Below are 18765 nucleotides of genomic sequence, written 5' to 3' on the forward strand. Positions count from 1 at the left end.
AGAAAATAGATTTCCAGGAAGTCCAGGAAGCCCAGACAGTCTCAAAGAAGTTGGACCCAAAGAGGAACACACCAAGGCACATCATCATTAAGTTACCCAAGATTAAATATAAAGAGAGAATCCTAAAAGAAGCAAGAGGACAGGAGAGAGTTACCTACAAAGGAGTGCCCATAAGCCTATCAGCTGATTTCTCCAAAGAAATCTTGTAGGCAAGAAGGGGCTGGAAAGAAGTGCTTGAAGTCATGAAAGGCAAGGACCTATATTCAAGATTACTCTATCCAGCAAAGCTTTCATTTAGAATGGAAGGGCAGATAAAGTGCTTCTCAGATAAGGTCAAATTAAAGGAGTTCATCATCACCAAGCCCTTATTATATGAAATGTTAAAGGGACTTATCTAAGAAAAATAAGATAAAAATATGAATAGTAAAATGACAACAAACTCACAACTATCAACAAATAAACCTAAAAGAAAAGAAAAACAACAAAAACAAAAACTGAGCAAACAACCAGAACAGGAAGAGAATCAGAGAAATGGACATCACAAGGAGGGATTTCAGTCATGGGGGAGAGGTGATGAATGGGGGGAAAAGTTACAGGAGAGAAGAAGTATGGTTAGTAGGCATAAAGTAGATGGGGAGAGATAAAAAGTGGTATGGGAAACAGAGAACTTATATGTACAACCCATGGATGTGAACTAAGGAGGGAATGCTGGAGAATTGGGGCGGCAGGGTGGAGGGGGGATAGAGGGGAAAAAATGGGAAAATGTAATAGCATAATAAATAAAATATTTTTTAAAAAAGAAGGAATAGCTTTGTACTGTAAGGAGAGTAATAGGGAGCAGCTAAATGGATTTAAGGCATGGTAAAGAGCCTCTGAAAACATTTCCATTGTTCTGAACATTTTATTGTTCTGGGTATATTTTTCATTTGTTTAAAATCATTTCTAAATCACCTTTAATTTTCACTAGAGAAAAGAGGAGGATGTGAAAGGAATGGGAAGGCAACTCAGATTAACTGAGAATCTACTGTGTCTAACCAGTCTCAGTAAGTAAATGTACCATTCTCATAGACTGAGGCAAAAATCTCCCCTTCAGAATGAGTATAGAAGCCTGTCAGTGGTGCCCTTGTTGCTTTGGTATTGGCTTTGCAGGATGAGATACTATTACCCCTGTCACATGCTGTTCTTTCTGAAATCATTCTTGCTCTACTGAAGGTTTTGGTTTCGTTATCTATATTCAGTCACATTCACCAGGTACTACAGTAAGCACTAGGGATGCAAAAATAAATTCATACCTTGCCTTTGAATTGTTTAGTCACAATCAAAGTTTCTTTTTTATCTTACACATATGCAAAATAAACCAGGGGTTTTTATTTTTCTCCTACTGACTGATAATTTTTATGAGACACGTATTTTCCTGGTAAAGCAAGAAAAAAACTTGCTTTAAGATCAGTGTTCAGGTTCTCAGACACAATGATTATAGTTTCCCCTAATAAATTAACATTCTTTTAAGGAACAACTCTTGGGATAAATGCTGTTTTTCAGATTTCCTATTCTTCTCCCTTCCTTTGTGTAAGCAGAGTATCCAAAAGAGCATATAAGGGGCCTACCTGACCTTGTGATTCTGGAATGCAGTAAGGTCCCCTGTCTTAACGTGGTCCGTGGGTAAAGGCTGGCTGGGTTCACTGAAATGGGTTTTGCCCTGGATGTTATGAGGTTGCCTCCCACAGAGGGCTATGGTTGGGTCATTATGTCTTAACTTGGTCAAGAGTATATCCTGACTAAAGTCTTATCTCAGGCCTCATTTGTCATGAAAACTCTCTGAGGTCTGGCTTCAGAGCGTCCTCCCCTCCCCTGCTTTCCTTGGAGGTCATTGTGCAATGTCTTTCTGCCAAGTCCATCAGCTGAACTTTCAGAATCCTTGTGGTGGGGCAGGGAGGATGAGAGAACGTGGTAGCAAGGGGAGTTCTGACCAAAGACCTCTCTCTGACTTCAATGTCCCAACTCTAGGTTATTGTGAGGACACCGATTAAGGCGATCTCTTCCCAGACTTCCTAAAGGACAATGGAGCCAACATCCTTGCACTTTTGGCTTTCCCTTCAACCATCTCATATGTCTTCTCTCTGGGTCTAGGCCAAGGGATGGGAATACACACATCTGAGTCCAGGTGTCTCTTGCCTTCATTTCCTTCTTATTCCCCAAGTCCACTGAGAGGGAAGGGATTCACTTTTTCCTTCCTTTTCCCTTTCCTTTTAATATTCCTCTGGACCATACTCTCTTAATTTTGGGAGTGGCACTCCACCTTTCCCTTGTTTTTATATTTAAAATATGGGAGGCTAAAAGGAGGGAGAAATAATGACCATAATTCAGGAGGTATTTCTAAAATTATTGTACTAGTCATATGAACAAATGCTCGTTAGTCATTCTTTATTAGTCACTTACAAAGTTAATGAAGAAAGCCTGATGGTTTATTTCTCGCTGTTACAGTGGGATTGTTTTTGTTTGTTTCTTAGTATTTTGAAATGTATATTTACAGATTTCACATGTGTGCTGCAAGCCCTTGCTTCAAAGTGAATTCTATGACCAGTAGCATTGCCAGTTGTTCATTTGTTAGAAATGCAGAATCTCAGGCCCACCCCAGAACTACTGAATTAATACCTGCATTTCAACAAGATCTTCAGCTGTGCCATAGTGCACATTAACATTTAAGAAGGACTGCTCTAGGCCACCACAGCCTTACTGAAGATTTTGGCTACATCAGTTGTACTCATCATCAACATTTGGTAAACATTTTTTTATCAGTTCTACGTGTTAGCCAATGACGACCCTTGCCCTTGGGTACTTAAGGTCCTAATCAAAGATCTTTATAATTATGGCAAAGTAATTAAAATAAAATTGGCAATTTTAAGTCTAGTCCTCCATCACCAGATATACCATAATTTTTGGACAGATCTATTAAGATTAAATTGTGGGTTATGAAAAATAGATGTTCATTTGCTTAGAAAGCAGTAATTTAATGTATGGAGACAGGAACAAGATAGTAATAAGATACTCACTTGGTAAATGCACATTCATTCATACCTGAGGCTGCTGCTTCACTAGTACAAATAGGGTTTTGTTCAGTTATAGTTTGACAAGAGCCTAGGATTTCTTTTAGGGGGATGATTTTTAGGGGGAAGGACAAAGTCATGGTTTTTCATCTGCACTTTCATTTTCTGATCACAGTGTTTTAGAGGAATCTGGGCTTTACTTATTCACTGGGTTTTCAATAGAGAATCACATTAATCCTTTTAAGCTCCTTATTCTAATGATTTATTTTGTTGAAAACCATAGTGATCCTCCTTTGAATTTTAATGATTGCTGCCTATTCAAAGATTCATTGTTTTGACTTCCTGTCCTTACCTTTGTTTCCTACATGTCTGTAGGGAACACCTGTCTAATACTGGATCTGCCCCTGGTTCTCACTGGCTTACCAGAGTCACTCAAGCCTTTCTCTGAGTGTTAAGCTGAAATGCTGGCTACTCATCCATGACAATAAATGTAGGATATATGTTTGTAGAGATAGGCAGATAGACAGCAGAGGGACAGGTAAATGATTGAACCATTTCCCAGTGAAAATTGTATTTTGGGTATGGTAGTAAATTGTGATTTTTATAGGTAAATTAGTTAAATTAGTATTCTTAATCATAAATCTATTGGGATGTAGTATCTATGGAAAATCTAGTAAGTGAGAAAGGGGTTTTGGATTTTGAGGATACTGTTTTTACCCAAAATTCTGAACCATGTAACCTTCATAAGGCACTGAGCCACCATTTCTGAGCCTGTTAAATATGATGGTGTTCTTTTTCAAGGATGTGCTAGCAGTCATTTTGCTGAAGTGAGGCAGACTCTCAGAAAGGGTTAGCAAGTGGAAATCGCCATGATAATATGTCTCAGGAATGAACATCAAAATTACATGTTATGATTTCAAAGTCTAAGAAGTGGCTTATGTCTCAAGCTTGAATTCCTCTTTTGCCCACTGTGTAACCACACAGATAATTTTTTCCTGCTCATTTTATAGGTATCACCTAGGAACATCACATCGTGGGTTTTCAAGAATATATTATTCTAATATGAGATTTTAACAACTATACTATGTTTATGCATAATACATTTTGTGTCTTATCTTCAGGCTTCTGGACTTTGATTCAGAATATCAGGAGCTCTGGGATTGGCTGATTGACATGGAGTCCCTTGTGATGGACAGCCACGACCTGATGATGTCAGAGGAGCAGCAGCAGCATCTTTACAAGGTTAGAGCCACCCTTCTTGCCTTTACCTTGCTGTGGAAGATCTGATTAGCCTGACAAGTCTCTCTCTCTCTTTCTCTCTCTCAGGATCTCTTTGCGTTCATTGTATGTATCATGGTGTCATTAGAATTCTCTTCCCTGTCCCCAAACTCATTTCCATCCCTTGTGTGCTGACAGGCTGCACCAACATCATAATTGCAAGAAAGTTCCCTTTATCACATTCTATTTGGTGTAATTCTGTCGAAGGACAAAAATTTATCTTCAAGATGAATAGCAATAAATAAACCTGCATTAATAAATAGACTGAAACAAAATGAAGGGTAACATTGAACAAAATATGTTTTGATTGGCTCACTCAGGTAAATTCTATCTACCCCTCAGATCTTCCCAGAGGAAAAAGGAATTTGCCTTTATTTTGGCTTGCTGCTTTCAGGGTACAGGGCTTGTCCAATTTAATGTTTATTAGTGATACATAGAGCAGACGTTGTCATATTAAGTCAATACATTTGCGTGTGATTTAAGAAAACTAGCTCGGAACTCACATATTGATTGCAGGCAATCCATCTAATAACTATCTACATTGTTTTCCATGTCTGCCAATTCACCCTTGGCCTAGTATGCTTTACCAATTCCACTTAAATAGTCTTAGAAGTTCTTAGAAAACAACCCTGTGATTTTGATTTAAAAAAACGTTTGCAAGATTCACAGTGTCTGAAAAAGCTGTTGGGGAGGAGGGTAGAGGGACTTTCCACGGAAATATCAGACTGTAGTAAATCTTCCTCATTTAGGCAATTTTTATTGGAGTAATTCTGACAGTTGTCATCCTTGAATTGCTTTGAGCATATGGCATATTTCAAAGAGCAGATTGTGAATCATAAAAAATAAAATTAATAACTAACCACAGAATCAGCAACAGTATAATGACAAGAAACAACCACCCTCTAGCTTTTTAAAATTTCTTATAGAATAAGAAGTACATTCAAGGTCAAATAAAAGTTGTCTTTTTTCTTCTTCAGTCTTTATCATTTTAAGTTACCTTTTCTTAATATATTATTTTAACTTCTAACTCCTTTAGAGAGAAATGTTTATTTGTCCTTTTTCAGGGCCTGGCTGAGTTTAATTAGTGTCCCCTGGGAATCATCTTGGTTAAGGGAAGATATAAATTCCCCAGGGACTCGGCAAATGGTGACATTTTACTCCCTAAAGAATTCTGTTGATCATTAATCGAGTTTGATTATTTGCTGTTTCCTTTACAGATAGCTATCCACATTAACAACAAAACTAATATATCTTCTGACATAACATATTGTTAGAGTAACAGTCTCAACCAAAAGTAACCAAAGCTAGGTGATTTTACATCTTATGTCAGGATCAAGAATTACATATTAAAATGCCTATAAATCTATATTAATTTGTGATGCAAAGATATTTGTTTTATTTCCAAGGCTTAAGATTAAAAACTGAGCCAAACAGGAAAAAATAATACAAAAGTTACCTAATCATAAGCCATTATCTCAGATTTTATTACGTTTGAGCTGCCAAATAACATTTTTTTCTTCATGATGCATTTTGTATTTTGTACATAAACCACTACTTTTTTTCAGAAACAGTGCTATTCTTTGTCAAAATCACATCCATATAATTTACATCACAATTAATAGGAAATCAGCGAACAAAAAGTGCAGTCTTTTTCTTGTGCTTTCCCTGTAAGTGCTCTGCCTGAGAATTCTCATTCTGGCATACTGAAGGCCATTATTCTGCCCACTCAGTACTTCTGGGTTGTAGTGTTTTTCCAAACATTTCCTGCCGGGGTTCTTTATTTGTGACCACATCTTGTCATCATCTTTTTTTTTTTTTTTTGCTTTTAGGTGTCTGCCATATCTAAGTTTATTAGACTATCACTAACTTTGCATTTGGCTTATAAGCAATACTAAAAATTGAGTTAGAAACCAAGAGCAACTACTATGGGTTTGTAGAGTTTCGCTTTATATAAGCCCCCAAATTATTCCAGAGGTTTGGAAACTTCCAAAGCAATCCTGAGGATATTGACTAAGGAGTCATTTAGAACTTGGGGTGGCTTCTGAATTAGAAAAACTGATGAAGGAGAATTAATTTCAGGTCTTTGCCAAGAATCTCCATTTCAGTGTCCCATTCCTCTGTTCTTTTCTGCTTTTCTAGGAATTAACTGAAGGGTTGTCTTGGGGGAGGGAGGTTTGGAGCCTGTGGAGTGTAGAGACACCTTAAAGAGTAAGCTCTCAGTTGGTCCCCAGACCTACCTAGGCTTTCAATACCATTTGAGATGACCTTAGTCATTTTTTAATCTTTAAATTTGTTGGCCCTGAAAGATGCCAGTGCTTTATTAGCATGTCTCACCAAGGGCATCACTGACATTCAGGACAAAGCAGTTTTTGTTAGTTGGTGGGACTACCCCTTTTGCTGCACTTATCATTGGTTTTCCCATCATTGCAACAACCCAACAGGACACCCACTCCACTCCACAGCATTTCTAGTCCATCTCAACCCATCCTCATCATCTTCATTGCCCACCACAGTTGACAGCACCAAGAAAAACACCTGGCACTTGTATTCTATACGTTAAGTACAGTACCTTATACAGTTATAGAACTAAGAGTGTTGAGTTAAAAAATTAAGGATGGAAATGAAGTCCATGATCCCTGGTATTACTGAAAAGAATGAGGGTGAAACTTATGAGCAATCTTCAACTGAGTGTTGGTAGAATCCCAACAACTACAGACCAGGACAGAATCATTATTCTTTTATCATCAGATTCAAACCTTTGTTCTCCTCACTCTCCCGGGCTCTGTATTTCATCACTCAGCTCCTTACTTACCAGAGATGGTCATGCCTAGACCTTAGTGTGTGTGTACATTGCACAGTACTAGGTGGATCCCTGAAGTCCACATTTGAAAATGTTGGGTTAGAGGAAATATAGTAAAATGGTACTCATGAGAGTATGATTTTTAGGTACTGCCTCAAAATTAGGCACTAACTTTCTGACTTTACCTATTTGTTTTATATTCTGGTCTCTGCTAGAAAATCATCTGACCTTAACTCCTAGATATGGAACTACAGATAAATACCCTAGAATATTCACTCAGCAGACCTCATGACTGGGGCACCTGTTGTGATATCTTGGTTACCCAAAACTAGCAAAGCAGCCTAGGAGCTTATGAAGGAAAAGAATTAGGTTTAACCAACAAAGAGTAATTTATACAAACTGACATAATTTAGAACCTTACTATTACAATGGGCTATAAAGCGGATTTTCTGTTTAAACCACTTCTTGTTGTTTTCAGATTGTTAGAAATTTAGGACTATTTTCTTTGTAGTTTTAAACTGCAAGGTTCTGAGACCAACATGATTCTTACTAAAAACTAACTACTCCTTTAAATATATTTTCTTCTTTGTTTGGAGACAATGAGCCATACTGCCAATATCTTTCCTTCCCTCTTCTTTGTCTTATCCAACCTCTGAACCTAGACCTTTTGTAGCTATTTTTTAATAAACATTATCAGCTCAGGAAACACAAACGTTATTTTTCTCATTTTTTTTCTTTCTCAATCTGAGAATCATCTCCAAGGAGAATTTTCTCCCACTCCCTCACTTTCTCTTCATTCCTCCTACCTCTTTAAGTAAGACAATTTAATTTGTCAAAAGTAACCACCGTGATTTTGAAAGTTCAGCTCTTATTTGTACTAGAGTTACAAAGCCAGAATTCATAATCAGAGGGAGCTGTCACTCTGCTGGTCTTTATGTGCATTAACTATTAATGGAGAAATATTTAAGACCCACTTGCAAAGGAAAAGCTCCATTTTTTCATTTCTGCAGATCAAAGGTGGCATTATTCTTGGGTACAGGGAAGCTCAAGACACCTCCTCCCCCATCCTATAAATTTTATGGACTGAGTGACCTGGAAGCATTTCTTCAGGCCGCTGCTGTTGCAGCTGCTCCACCCTGGGCAGCAGACACAGCTGACTCTGGAGCACTGTGGAGGTGGGCACCATCGGGGCTGCTTACCTGGCCACATGGCCCATTCTCTGCCTACAGAGCACAGATGACAGCACCCCTAGCGATGCTGGGTTGGTGGGGTTCCATAGTCCAAGGGTTAATTTCAAGAGCCAAATTTAGAAGTTGCAGTCTGGTGATTATTGTTATAATTGAACAAGAGCGGTTTTCAGATAGTATAAAGCTCACTAAAATACTGTATTTATAGATTTGTTCCTTGAGTGAATGGCTTAGCTGTTCCTCATCAATAAAATATTGGGTTGTATGTTTCTAAGGGATTAAAAATAACTCTTCCAGTTTAAAAATAATATGCAATTACTAGCCATTTAACTAAAACCTTTATACTTTTGAGAAATTTACACTGAAGATTTTATATGTAATTTTGAGGGCTAGTTATTCATATAGTTCTGCTTTTATGGGGAAAATGCAAATATCTTCTTTCTCCATTGGTATTAGTATGTACAAATATATCCTGTGCACAAAAGGCAAAGAACCATTCATTCTGTATAATACAATGCTCTGTATAGGTTAATTACATATTTACTCTGCTATGGATTTGAGGTTTATAAGAATTCACAGGAAAATAATAAAAATGTTTTAAAGTATAAATATAAATTAAAACTGGGGAAGATATACAACAATGAGTCTGTTTCTGTGAGAAGAGTTAATATGTAGGCACAAACACTGTAAGGTTCTGTGTAGTTACTAAAGATGACCTCAAAGTTTTATTTTGAGTTTTCTGATAGTGAAAACAAAGCAGGAAATGTGCTCAATTACAAAATTTTCATTTTCCACAAGGAAAAAAGTCACACTTCCTTTGAAGAAATTAAGTTTTTATTGATACTTAGATATGAAAACATTTTCTTTTAGGATTTTTTATCTAAGGGGTCAGAATGGTATGTTAGAGAAATGTCTAACCACAATATTCCTTACAAGTAAACTTCTAAACATAATACTTTTAGCAAGTGAATTATTTTTCTCTAACTCTGTTGTCAGGTGGTTTAGAGACTTTAGCACAGCCCTCACCTGAAGGGGGCTCCCTTTGACGACAGTTTGGCCAGGTGGGATTACTGAGAGAGGATATCAATATCATCTATTGGAAAGAAGATGTTAGTAAAGTGAAAGAGAAACATAAGAGAAAGGAAAGCAGTGGAAAATAGTTAATACAGAGTTAATCAAACAAAAAAGGGTGAAGGAGTAAATTAAAGTCATGGGTAGATGAATGAAGAGTTATGGAAACAAAAATCCAAACACAAACAAATAAAACTAAACAATGAAAGAAAAATTGTTTCAGAAAAAGAAATAAAAGAAAGGGCTAAGTTTGAAAGGAGAAAATGGTACTTTAGAGAACTTGAGTGTGTATTTAAAGACTAGCATTATGACTTTTAAAAGAAACATGTGCATGGAATAGGATTAGAAATTCTGGGGAATAAGAAATGTAGTGTAAGAGAAGAAAAATGTGATCTAGTTGACTCGTTATTTTATAACTATTGATGCCAAAATAATGTTGTCATAGCTATGAACCAAACATAGAAAACAAATTAAACATGCTGTGCCTGTATTTTATAAATTCAAAATTTTCAACCCTCTATAATAGTTCTCTTTCATTTTATAGTGGACCAGCTTGATCTAAATAATTTCAGATGTGGCTTGATACCTTTATGACTGAACTTGAGCTCTAAAAATGTAGTGCTGGGCTTGTTCCTAGGCCAGGTCACTGCAGCTAGGCTTAAAATAGGTGAAAATCCGTTACTTAGGAAAAAAAAAACAACTCCCACATGTTGTATATAGAAGGAATACACATCAAAAAAATTAAGTTCTGTTAATTAGGCCTTGTATTGGAATGTCAGTATCAAAATCCCCTACCTTGATTGTTCAAAATGAAGCAAATTCCTAGTTATTAAAGCAGTCAAGGTAAAAATGTGTCAGGTATCAGACACAAGAACCTAATAATAATTTTTTACGTCTTTCCCAGTAGATTAATTGTAGAGCTTAATTGTATGTTAGATTAAAACTCCATTAAGATAAGAAGAATATGCTTAAAATCATTATATTTCAAATAACATTATCTAGTCATTTTAAAACTGATCAGAATGGAAAAACCTAAGCTGTCTCTACTGCTATCTAGAAATGAATTTGTTGTTTCATTTTTATTAAAGTTCAAAAAGTCCTTAGATTAGCTGTCATATTAATTTGAGCTTTGATGAGTCAGTATTTGCTATGAATATTTGAATATATATATATTTTTTCTTTTCTTTGAGAGAGGGCAAAACTCATCACATGAAATGTTTAGAAGAAAAAGTAGATGGATATGGTTTTTGAACAATATATGAAACATTGTTCCTGCTGGACCTTATAATTCCTAATTGAATCACTTTTTTAAAAAGGATGTTAAGAGAGCAGCACACCAAGAACTCGCTGGCTCTGTGTGCAGAGGGGCGAGGAAGGGAAGCCCCGCCAGCAGTTGTTGTCTCTGGCGGGCGAGCCACTGTCCGGAAGGTGCGCTGGCTCTCGGGCAGTGCTGCTGCATTGTGCTGCGCCCGCTCTCCCTGGCCTGGCCTGCTCTGGCCTAGAGTGGATCAAACAAGCCGTGGGGAAAGTTCCCCTCATTTGCATCACTTCTAGACAGCCCTGTCGTCCTCTTTGCTGACAGGAAATCACTGTCTTTGTCACCTTTTCTCAGGGCCCTCCTTTTGGCAGAGATAGGCCATGTGACCACGCTTAATCACAACAGCAGGGCTGGCTCAGGACTCAATGACATGTTTTCCTCAGCACTTCAATAAATGGGGTGGAGGAGTCAGGAGGAAAGGACTACATTAATTTTAGAGAGAAAGATAATTAACACTTGAGGGACTAATGTTCCAACCTATGGAATTATTATTCAAATTTAAGTGAATTTATCAAACACTTGTGAAAACTATCTCCCCTAATGCAACTGTTTAAAAAAAATAAATGTTGAAAAGTAAGAGTTGTGAGAAGGAAGAAGGCAGGGGGAAACTTGGGCTTTGGACCGCTGGGGGTGGGGGAAGGGTGGGGAAAATCATAGCAAGCATTAACTATGTTTGAAAAAAGCAACTTAAATAAGCTGAAACTTCAACATTTGGGAAGCTGGAGCATGTAAAACGCTTACTTAGATGATATGAATAGGACACGGCACACAAAAGCAGCAGTGTGCTCCTAGAAAACTGTGCTTAAAGGAGTTTCCTTGGCAACAGAAATGCAGTTCCAAAAGTAGACAGAACTTTCCTCAGAAAACATACTATTAATAACAACCTTCCGGAACAACTTGGAACAATTTGAGGACTTGGCAATAATAATGCCAAGTGTTCTGCAAATTAATCTAACACATAACAGTTATGTTTCTCTTGCCCATAATTCTGCTGGACCCTACATTAGAACTCACTGCTTTTCAGTGGCACAAATGTGACAAATATTTCTAAATGTTGTCATGGAAAAAGGAATCCAAAAGAAATGCTAGAGGCCAACAGTGAACCAGTGGTTGTATTCAGCCTTTTGGAATCTACAAGAGAACTTACTTTAATGAGATAAGTTTATTCCAGTGAAAGCTACTACATTTAATATCGCATCCAAACAAAACTTGGTAAAGGGTTAATAGCCTGAGACTTGCTGAGATGTGAGGCACATCTTGAGGCCACTGGTTATATAAATGTAACACTTCACTAAATACGTGCTGGGTGTTATTTTTAAAAGCATCATCATTTCTTGTCAGCCCAGAGAATAAACTAATCTTGAATCTATTTGACCAATGGGAATCATTTGAATTCTCCTGAAGGCTATACATTCAGCAGCCAAGGAAGAGTGTCCCCTCCTCTGACCTTTCTTGAATCCTTGGATCTAAAGGTTAAAAGTAATCAATATCTCATTGCGCTCCTTGGTTTCAGGGTAATAAGTAATAACCATCATGTTAAAATCCAAATGATTATAGATAGCACTTAAATGAGTTGACCTGTTTGGGAGCTTTCATTAATTGCAATCAGGATAATCATTAGACTTTGCTAATAAAATTTTGGATTAAATTGCAAAAATTTCAGGCTTAAACTTTTGAAAAATGACTTTTATTTAATTAGATGTGAATATGCAGTGTTTCCTCCTGTGTTGAGCTGAAAGGTTTGACTTTAACCCCATATATTTGAAAATTTCTTTCTGATTTTATAAAATAAATTTGAGGAACATTAAAACTCCTTGTAAGAAAGGGTGTTTGGTTCACTGCCACCTTTGGTTCCTGATCTGCTTAATACTATGTGTGTGTTTCAGGTCAGTGAGTTAATGAAAATGTCTCTCACCTACTTTTTAACATTTCCTATTTTTAAACTACTTATCATTAGCAGTTATATTCATATTTGGGCTAATCTGGCTTGAAGCTAGAAAACATTATATGATATGTGATTAAACTTTATAGACAACCATAGCATGAACTGGGGTTTGTTTTGCTTTTTTTTAAAAAAAAGTATCAAAGTTTAAAGATGAAAACCAAATATTATCATGGACAAAGAGGTCTTAATATAAAAAGGATAAATGTTAGGTTTCATGTTCCATGCAATTATGTCAGGAAGGCATTGATTATCATTGCAATGACTACATGGATGTGTATAAGATATACATGCTCCTGAATCTAAATAGTTTGTCTTTAAATCACTCTCATTGTTATAATTTATTAGAATTTCATGTATATATTTCTAAAGCATAAGAGTGGGGCTAGAAGGGGACCTAGATAATGTTTTAGTTATTTCAAACCAAGTCCTGGCGCCTGTTTAGAATAGGCTGGCGAGCCCGGGGTTCAGGTTGGGGAAGCTCAACTGTAGTGCTTTCACTCATTAACTTTCTTCTTTCTTGTCCTTACGTCTTTGCCATGTCTAGCTTTAGAAGGATGTAGACTTGTTGTTGTCTAAGGAACATCATTTTTGGAATGTTAGAAATTCTCCAACTCAACTGTCTTGATTGTTAAATGTCCATACTGCCTTAAATCCCACGTTTAAGATTTACTTTTTGGGGGTAAAAAAGAATACATTCTACCAGGTGCAGATATTTGATAGGGTGGTAGGAGAATAATATTGAATGAAATGCCAATTTTAACATCTAATTTAAATGAAAGGACACTGGGAAGGGAAGACAGTGTGCATAGAGGGAAGACATCCAGAAAAGGAATGAAGAACAGATGTTACCTACCTCATCATTTTATAAAAAGAGAAGTGTGTGCATGCATGAGTGTGACTGTGAGTATGAGTGTATGTGTGCGTGTGGTATGAGATAGGGATAGGATAGAGGGATGAAAAACGAACATCAGCCAAGTCTTACTATTTGACTCTGTCACTGCCATGTGTACATTGTCTTATTTAATGTGCACAGTGATCATGGACTATTTTCCCCATTTCACTGGACTCTGAACCTGAAATACAGAGACCTTAAGTGACTAGCCCAAAAGACAGAACTAGCTTCTTAGTCAGGTTAGGCTAGGGTTTGCTGATACAACAACCCCCAAATTTCAAAGGTTTAAAGCTGCAAATATTTATTTATCATATACACATGTCCATCACAGGTTGGCTATTGGCTCTGCTTGGTATGTCCTTTCTCCAGAGTTCAGACTAATGGACCAGCAACGCTCTTCAATATTCTTTCAATGTGGCAAAGAGAAAGGAGACTTCTGGAGGGTCTTACTCTAGCCATTAACTTCTACCTGAAAGATACATGTCACTTCCTCTCAAAATCATTGGCCGGAACTAATCACATGGCTCTACTTAGTCCCATACTGGATGGGGAAATTCATCCCCACCACATGCTGGAAAGGAAGAAAACTAGAAATATTGTATTTCTGGAGCTATACCAATAACTATCCCAAGAAATGAGCAAATAAATCAGGATTTGAACCCAATTTGCTTGGCTCTAATACTCAGTCTATCTTTCATATTTTGCTTGCCTGCTCCCTGTTGCCTCATATCCACTTCTCTACAACAGGCAAAATTCTTACAAGAACAGTATTTCCTCTCTCTGCATAAGCTGGTGGTGCTAAGACAGAAAAACGAAGATCCTAAATGTTCAGATGGTACTTCTGCAGAGAAAACATGATGAACTTGGGTTAGTGCTTTAGCTAATCATCATGCTGTTCTGTGAAAGCTCCCAAGCTTTCCTAAGCACCTCAGCACCCTGTGAAAGGTTGCCACATTTAGCCTCACAGGAACCTCCTATATTCTGTCAGATTCAGGAAAGCTAATGCTGAAAATATCTATGTTTTGGGGGCACATACACCAAAGACCACATTGCCCTAGGAGAATTCAACCTAGTGGATCCTGTTATTGCCAAAGGGAGCTCACTTTAGAAGGGGCCCTATGGAGAGATGTTCTAGAGGAATACCATTTGCAGAAAAAACACTCTTCAGTCCTCTCAAGGAAGCAAATAAAAAATAAGGGCATTCTCAGAAATAAGGGCATTTCCAAGCACATTCTTAATAATGTGGGCATTTGTGAAGCTTATACATTCTTAAAGTAGGCACCTCCACTACACTGTGTCCCTAATGAGGCACCTGGGGTAAGCTAAGAGGGAAGCAATGGTCTTCCTGCCGAACCTTGATTCATTTACATCATAAGACACAGAACACACACACATACACACATATTTTCTTTCTTCTAAAGCTAGAGAAGAGTCAACTAGATTAACACCCATATTGCTTTTGTGGCTGATTTTATTTTTTCTTCCAAGTTCTCTCAGATCACAGAACTGCAGCCTTTCTCCAGAAGGACATCTATACACCCCTGAAACACATCTGCACTTACCAGTTCAGCTGCTTTCCTAATCAGTTGATTCCATATGCTCATAGACACTTGCATCAAGGAAATGCATGATTTGTGATAGTCCCTTTGCCATGTCACTTTAGCCATTGAACACTAGGAAGTTTGTGGAAGAGGTACACATAGACATAGTTATGCACACACATTTATGTGCATTTAAACATATACACACATGTATACAAAGTATTGACGTATTTAATTTTTTTAGAAAAATCTGTCATCAGGATTGAATTTGAATGAAAGATTCCTTGGACCAGATATATCTGTAGTCCCAAGACATTTAAATCATTCATACATATATAAATAACTATATAAACTCCCTTCTATATGCCAAGTTTCAGTCTGGAGCTCATTTCTATGTTATAAATCTCAGCATATTGGATTTTGTTGCCTTCATTACAATAACATTATCCCTTTCAGTACTCATAGGTGCCTCCTTGAGAGGGCCCTCCTTGAGAATAATTTAGCCGTGGATTCTTTCTTATTAATTAAATGCATATTTTTAATAATGATGGTAGATTTGGATTTTGTGGACCAAATTTGAGAATGAATGATTATAATTTTTGTTAGACTCCATGCTCCAGAAGGGCAGGGTTCATATCTGTGTTATTATGTATCTTCAGTGCCTAGCACAGTTCATGCCACAGAATAGAAACTCAATAGTATATGCCCTGGCTAGGTGGCTCAGTTGGTTGAAGCATAATCCCATACACCAAAAGGTTACAGGTTCGATTTCCAGCAGGGCACATACCTAAGTTGAGGGTACAGTCCCTGGTTGGGGAGCCTATAAGAAGCCATTGGTGAATGTTTCTCTTTTACATTGATGTTTCTCTCTCTTCTTCTCTCTCCCTTTCCCTCCCTCTTCTCCACTCCTTCCTTTCTCTCTAAAATCAATGGAAATAATCTCAGGTGAGGATTGAAAAATAGTATATGTTGAGAAAAATTTTTTCAATAAGGTTTATTCAATAATATAGTAATTAAATTATTTTCATCAGAACCGTGCTATCAATTCATTAGTTTTTCAAGAAAACAATCCTATTTTCATGCTCTAATTATTGAGTCTAAAACTTCATAGCCTCCTTTAATATTGTATATAAAAACAAAACAAAAATCTCTTTCTTTGAAAAACCAAAGTGTATTAAGGAAGCTAATACTCAGAGTACTAGTATTTGGCTGTAGGAGAGAGAATGGGTGATAGTGAATGGATGGGAGGGAAAGAAAAATGGAGGACGGAAAGGAAGGACAATGACATCCATGTCTGACACAAATACTACAAAAATGTACAACTAATCACCATAATTCTATGACTAGTCTTCAAGCCCTAGTATTCACTGATGTATTCTTGACTTTGTAGACAATCCTACTATAATTATTTATACATCTGAGGGTGACATGTGCCATTCATATGTGATACCTAAAAACAGACTAATAGATGTAAGTAAACACGAACAGTCATTAGAAATGGTATGTCAGCACCATTTGCTCTTGTACCATAGTTAGCAGGAGAGTTTAGTGATACATTCATTGCCAGAAATTTGGGTTGATTTTAAATAAATGTGTGTGTCTAAAACATAATAATGAAAGGGGTGAGAAAAACAATGAGAAGCTTGGACTTGGGTGGCTCTTCAATCCAGCCTATCATGATATGGGTGAAGGGGGCAGAGTCTAAAATACTGACTCATTTTTTCCAAAGCTATATGTAGTTAGCTAATTCAGAATATGAAAAATTAAAAAATGTCATCGCTATAATATCAAGAGAAGGCCAAAATTTTGGAGCTTTCTCCAACATTTTTTTTAAAAGTTTTACACTCTTTATAACTTTTAAAAATAATCTTTATATATGATTATTTATATTCTTCACTTAGAGATTGTCAGCCTTAATGATTTTAAGCAGTTAAGATTAAAAGATGTACCATTTAAAATTAAAATTTGATTAAGATTTGTGATGAATTCACTTCTTGCCCAAATTTGTGTCCACCTTGATATCCTTTTGGGTTTACTGTCTTCCTACTGAACTTTGTCCTTCCTTCTCAGCTTTCCCGAGCTGGGACATGCTGAGATGTGAGAGTATGTATGAAGAGCTGTCCTCTCTGGATAATTTTTCTCTCCTTTTCCTCACTGTCTTCTGCCTGGTAATGCTATAGACCCAATTCTGTGAATCATCCTAGTTTTCATACAAGCCACAAACAAAAATCCTCATGTTCATCAAAACTTAAGTATAAATGAATCTCTAGAGTTGAGCTCATTGAATTCTTTTTCTATACCATGAGAATATAGCAAAAGAACTAAAATTTAGCTAGCATTTTATAATCCATGTTTTGATGACAGTTAAAAATGCTCTGTCTGTCCAAATTTGGGTTAGAAAAAGAAAGAAAGCATGGAAACACTGCCCAGAACCTTTTTTGTTCACTAAAATTTCCAGGGACACCATGAGCACTGCCAGGGCTCTCCTGTGACAGCCAGCGCCTGTGGGGTATTTGAGCTCACCAAGTTCAGGAAATAGTTCCAGAAAGCTCATTGGAGTTCAAAGATTTAAAAAAAAAATTAACTGAAGTGAATAATTGTGTTCTCTACCCATTGTCCAGACTGCTGATCAGACCCATGCTCTGCTGGGGTGGACATCTCCTCAGGGATGGGCAATACTGGGCACTCAGTAAATAATTTCTGAAATGAATCACTTGCTTAATGAGTGTTTCTCTTGAATCTTGCAAAGTGAATCTCTTGGAGATTTTTATACAGTTATTTATTTCTAAGGGAAGTGAGAATTTTACTTGGAGTTTCAGGACTGCAATTGACATAGAAAGAACCTTTATTTCATATACTTTCTTTCAAGGATTTTTTTTTAACCCATTCCAGACAGGAGAGAATTTGTCCTCCATTAAAGATCTTTCCAGAGGGAATTCACAACCTCCCATTAAAATGTTTAACAACTCTCCCTACCCTGAAAGTCTTCTTATATCTAGTATAAATCCCTTCTGTTGTTAGGTTGAACTGTCAGATCAGCTGAAATCCATGCTGTGTAATTAGACTTCTTCTGTTTTCTGTATAGTCACAGTCCCAAGCTTTTGCAATGTTCTTTTCAAGTTAAAAGATCTTTTTAAAATCCTTTATTTCGATTTTTCTACACTCCATCTAACTGAAGCTACTTCTATCTTCTTTTGTGGGAGAAAATATGCTAATATTGAAAGACGGCTGGTAAATTTTTATATTTGAAGGGCTTTTATAAGCTCCTGGATTTCTCGATCATGTTTTTTAACTCTCTTCTATTAAAAGTTAATAAAATAACTCCTGGATAGTTTGAAAGAGGAATGTGGTATGTCTGAAATGGTATGACTTACAGTATATACTTAGGGGAAAAAAGTTTAAAAAGAAAAAGGAAATGACATAAAAATGGAACAAAAAAATCCTTTCCCCGTTTAGAGACAGAGCTGCTTTTTTTCTCCCAGTGGATGCATACTATATTATTTAAGAATGAGCATTATGCTTTTGGCTCACATTCCATTTGGAACATATACAGTATGACGGTTCCCTTGGCTTATTGTTGTATATGTGGCTATCTATTTTTAATACATTGCTTTTGTCCTTCATGCTTGCTTATATCTGTTGTTATGAAAACTGACATAAAGTTTTTAAACATATAAAAGAAGTGA

At 36.7% G+C, this 18765-nt stretch overlaps 1 protein-coding gene across 5 annotated transcripts in view; it reads left to right on the forward strand.

Annotated features, from left to right (window-relative positions):
- AKAP6 (A-kinase anchoring protein 6) overlaps positions 1-18765 on the forward strand; it is a 480213-nt gene that overhangs the window by 354945 nt on the left and 106503 nt on the right. For all 5 annotated transcript variants that reach the window (XM_045841111.1, XM_045841112.1, XM_045841110.1 and 2 more), the window contains exon 9: positions 4169-4289. In XM_045841111.1, the coding sequence (XP_045697067.1) occupies positions 4169-4289 (121 nt within the window). The remainder of the gene's footprint in view (positions 1-4168; positions 4290-18765) is intronic.

This window comes from Phyllostomus hastatus, unplaced genomic scaffold (assembly GCF_019186645.2).
Source record: "Phyllostomus hastatus isolate PE091 unplaced genomic scaffold, TTU_PhHast_1.1 phas_contig_348, whole genome shotgun sequence".
Lineage (NCBI taxonomy): Eukaryota > Metazoa > Chordata > Mammalia > Chiroptera > Phyllostomidae > Phyllostomus > Phyllostomus hastatus.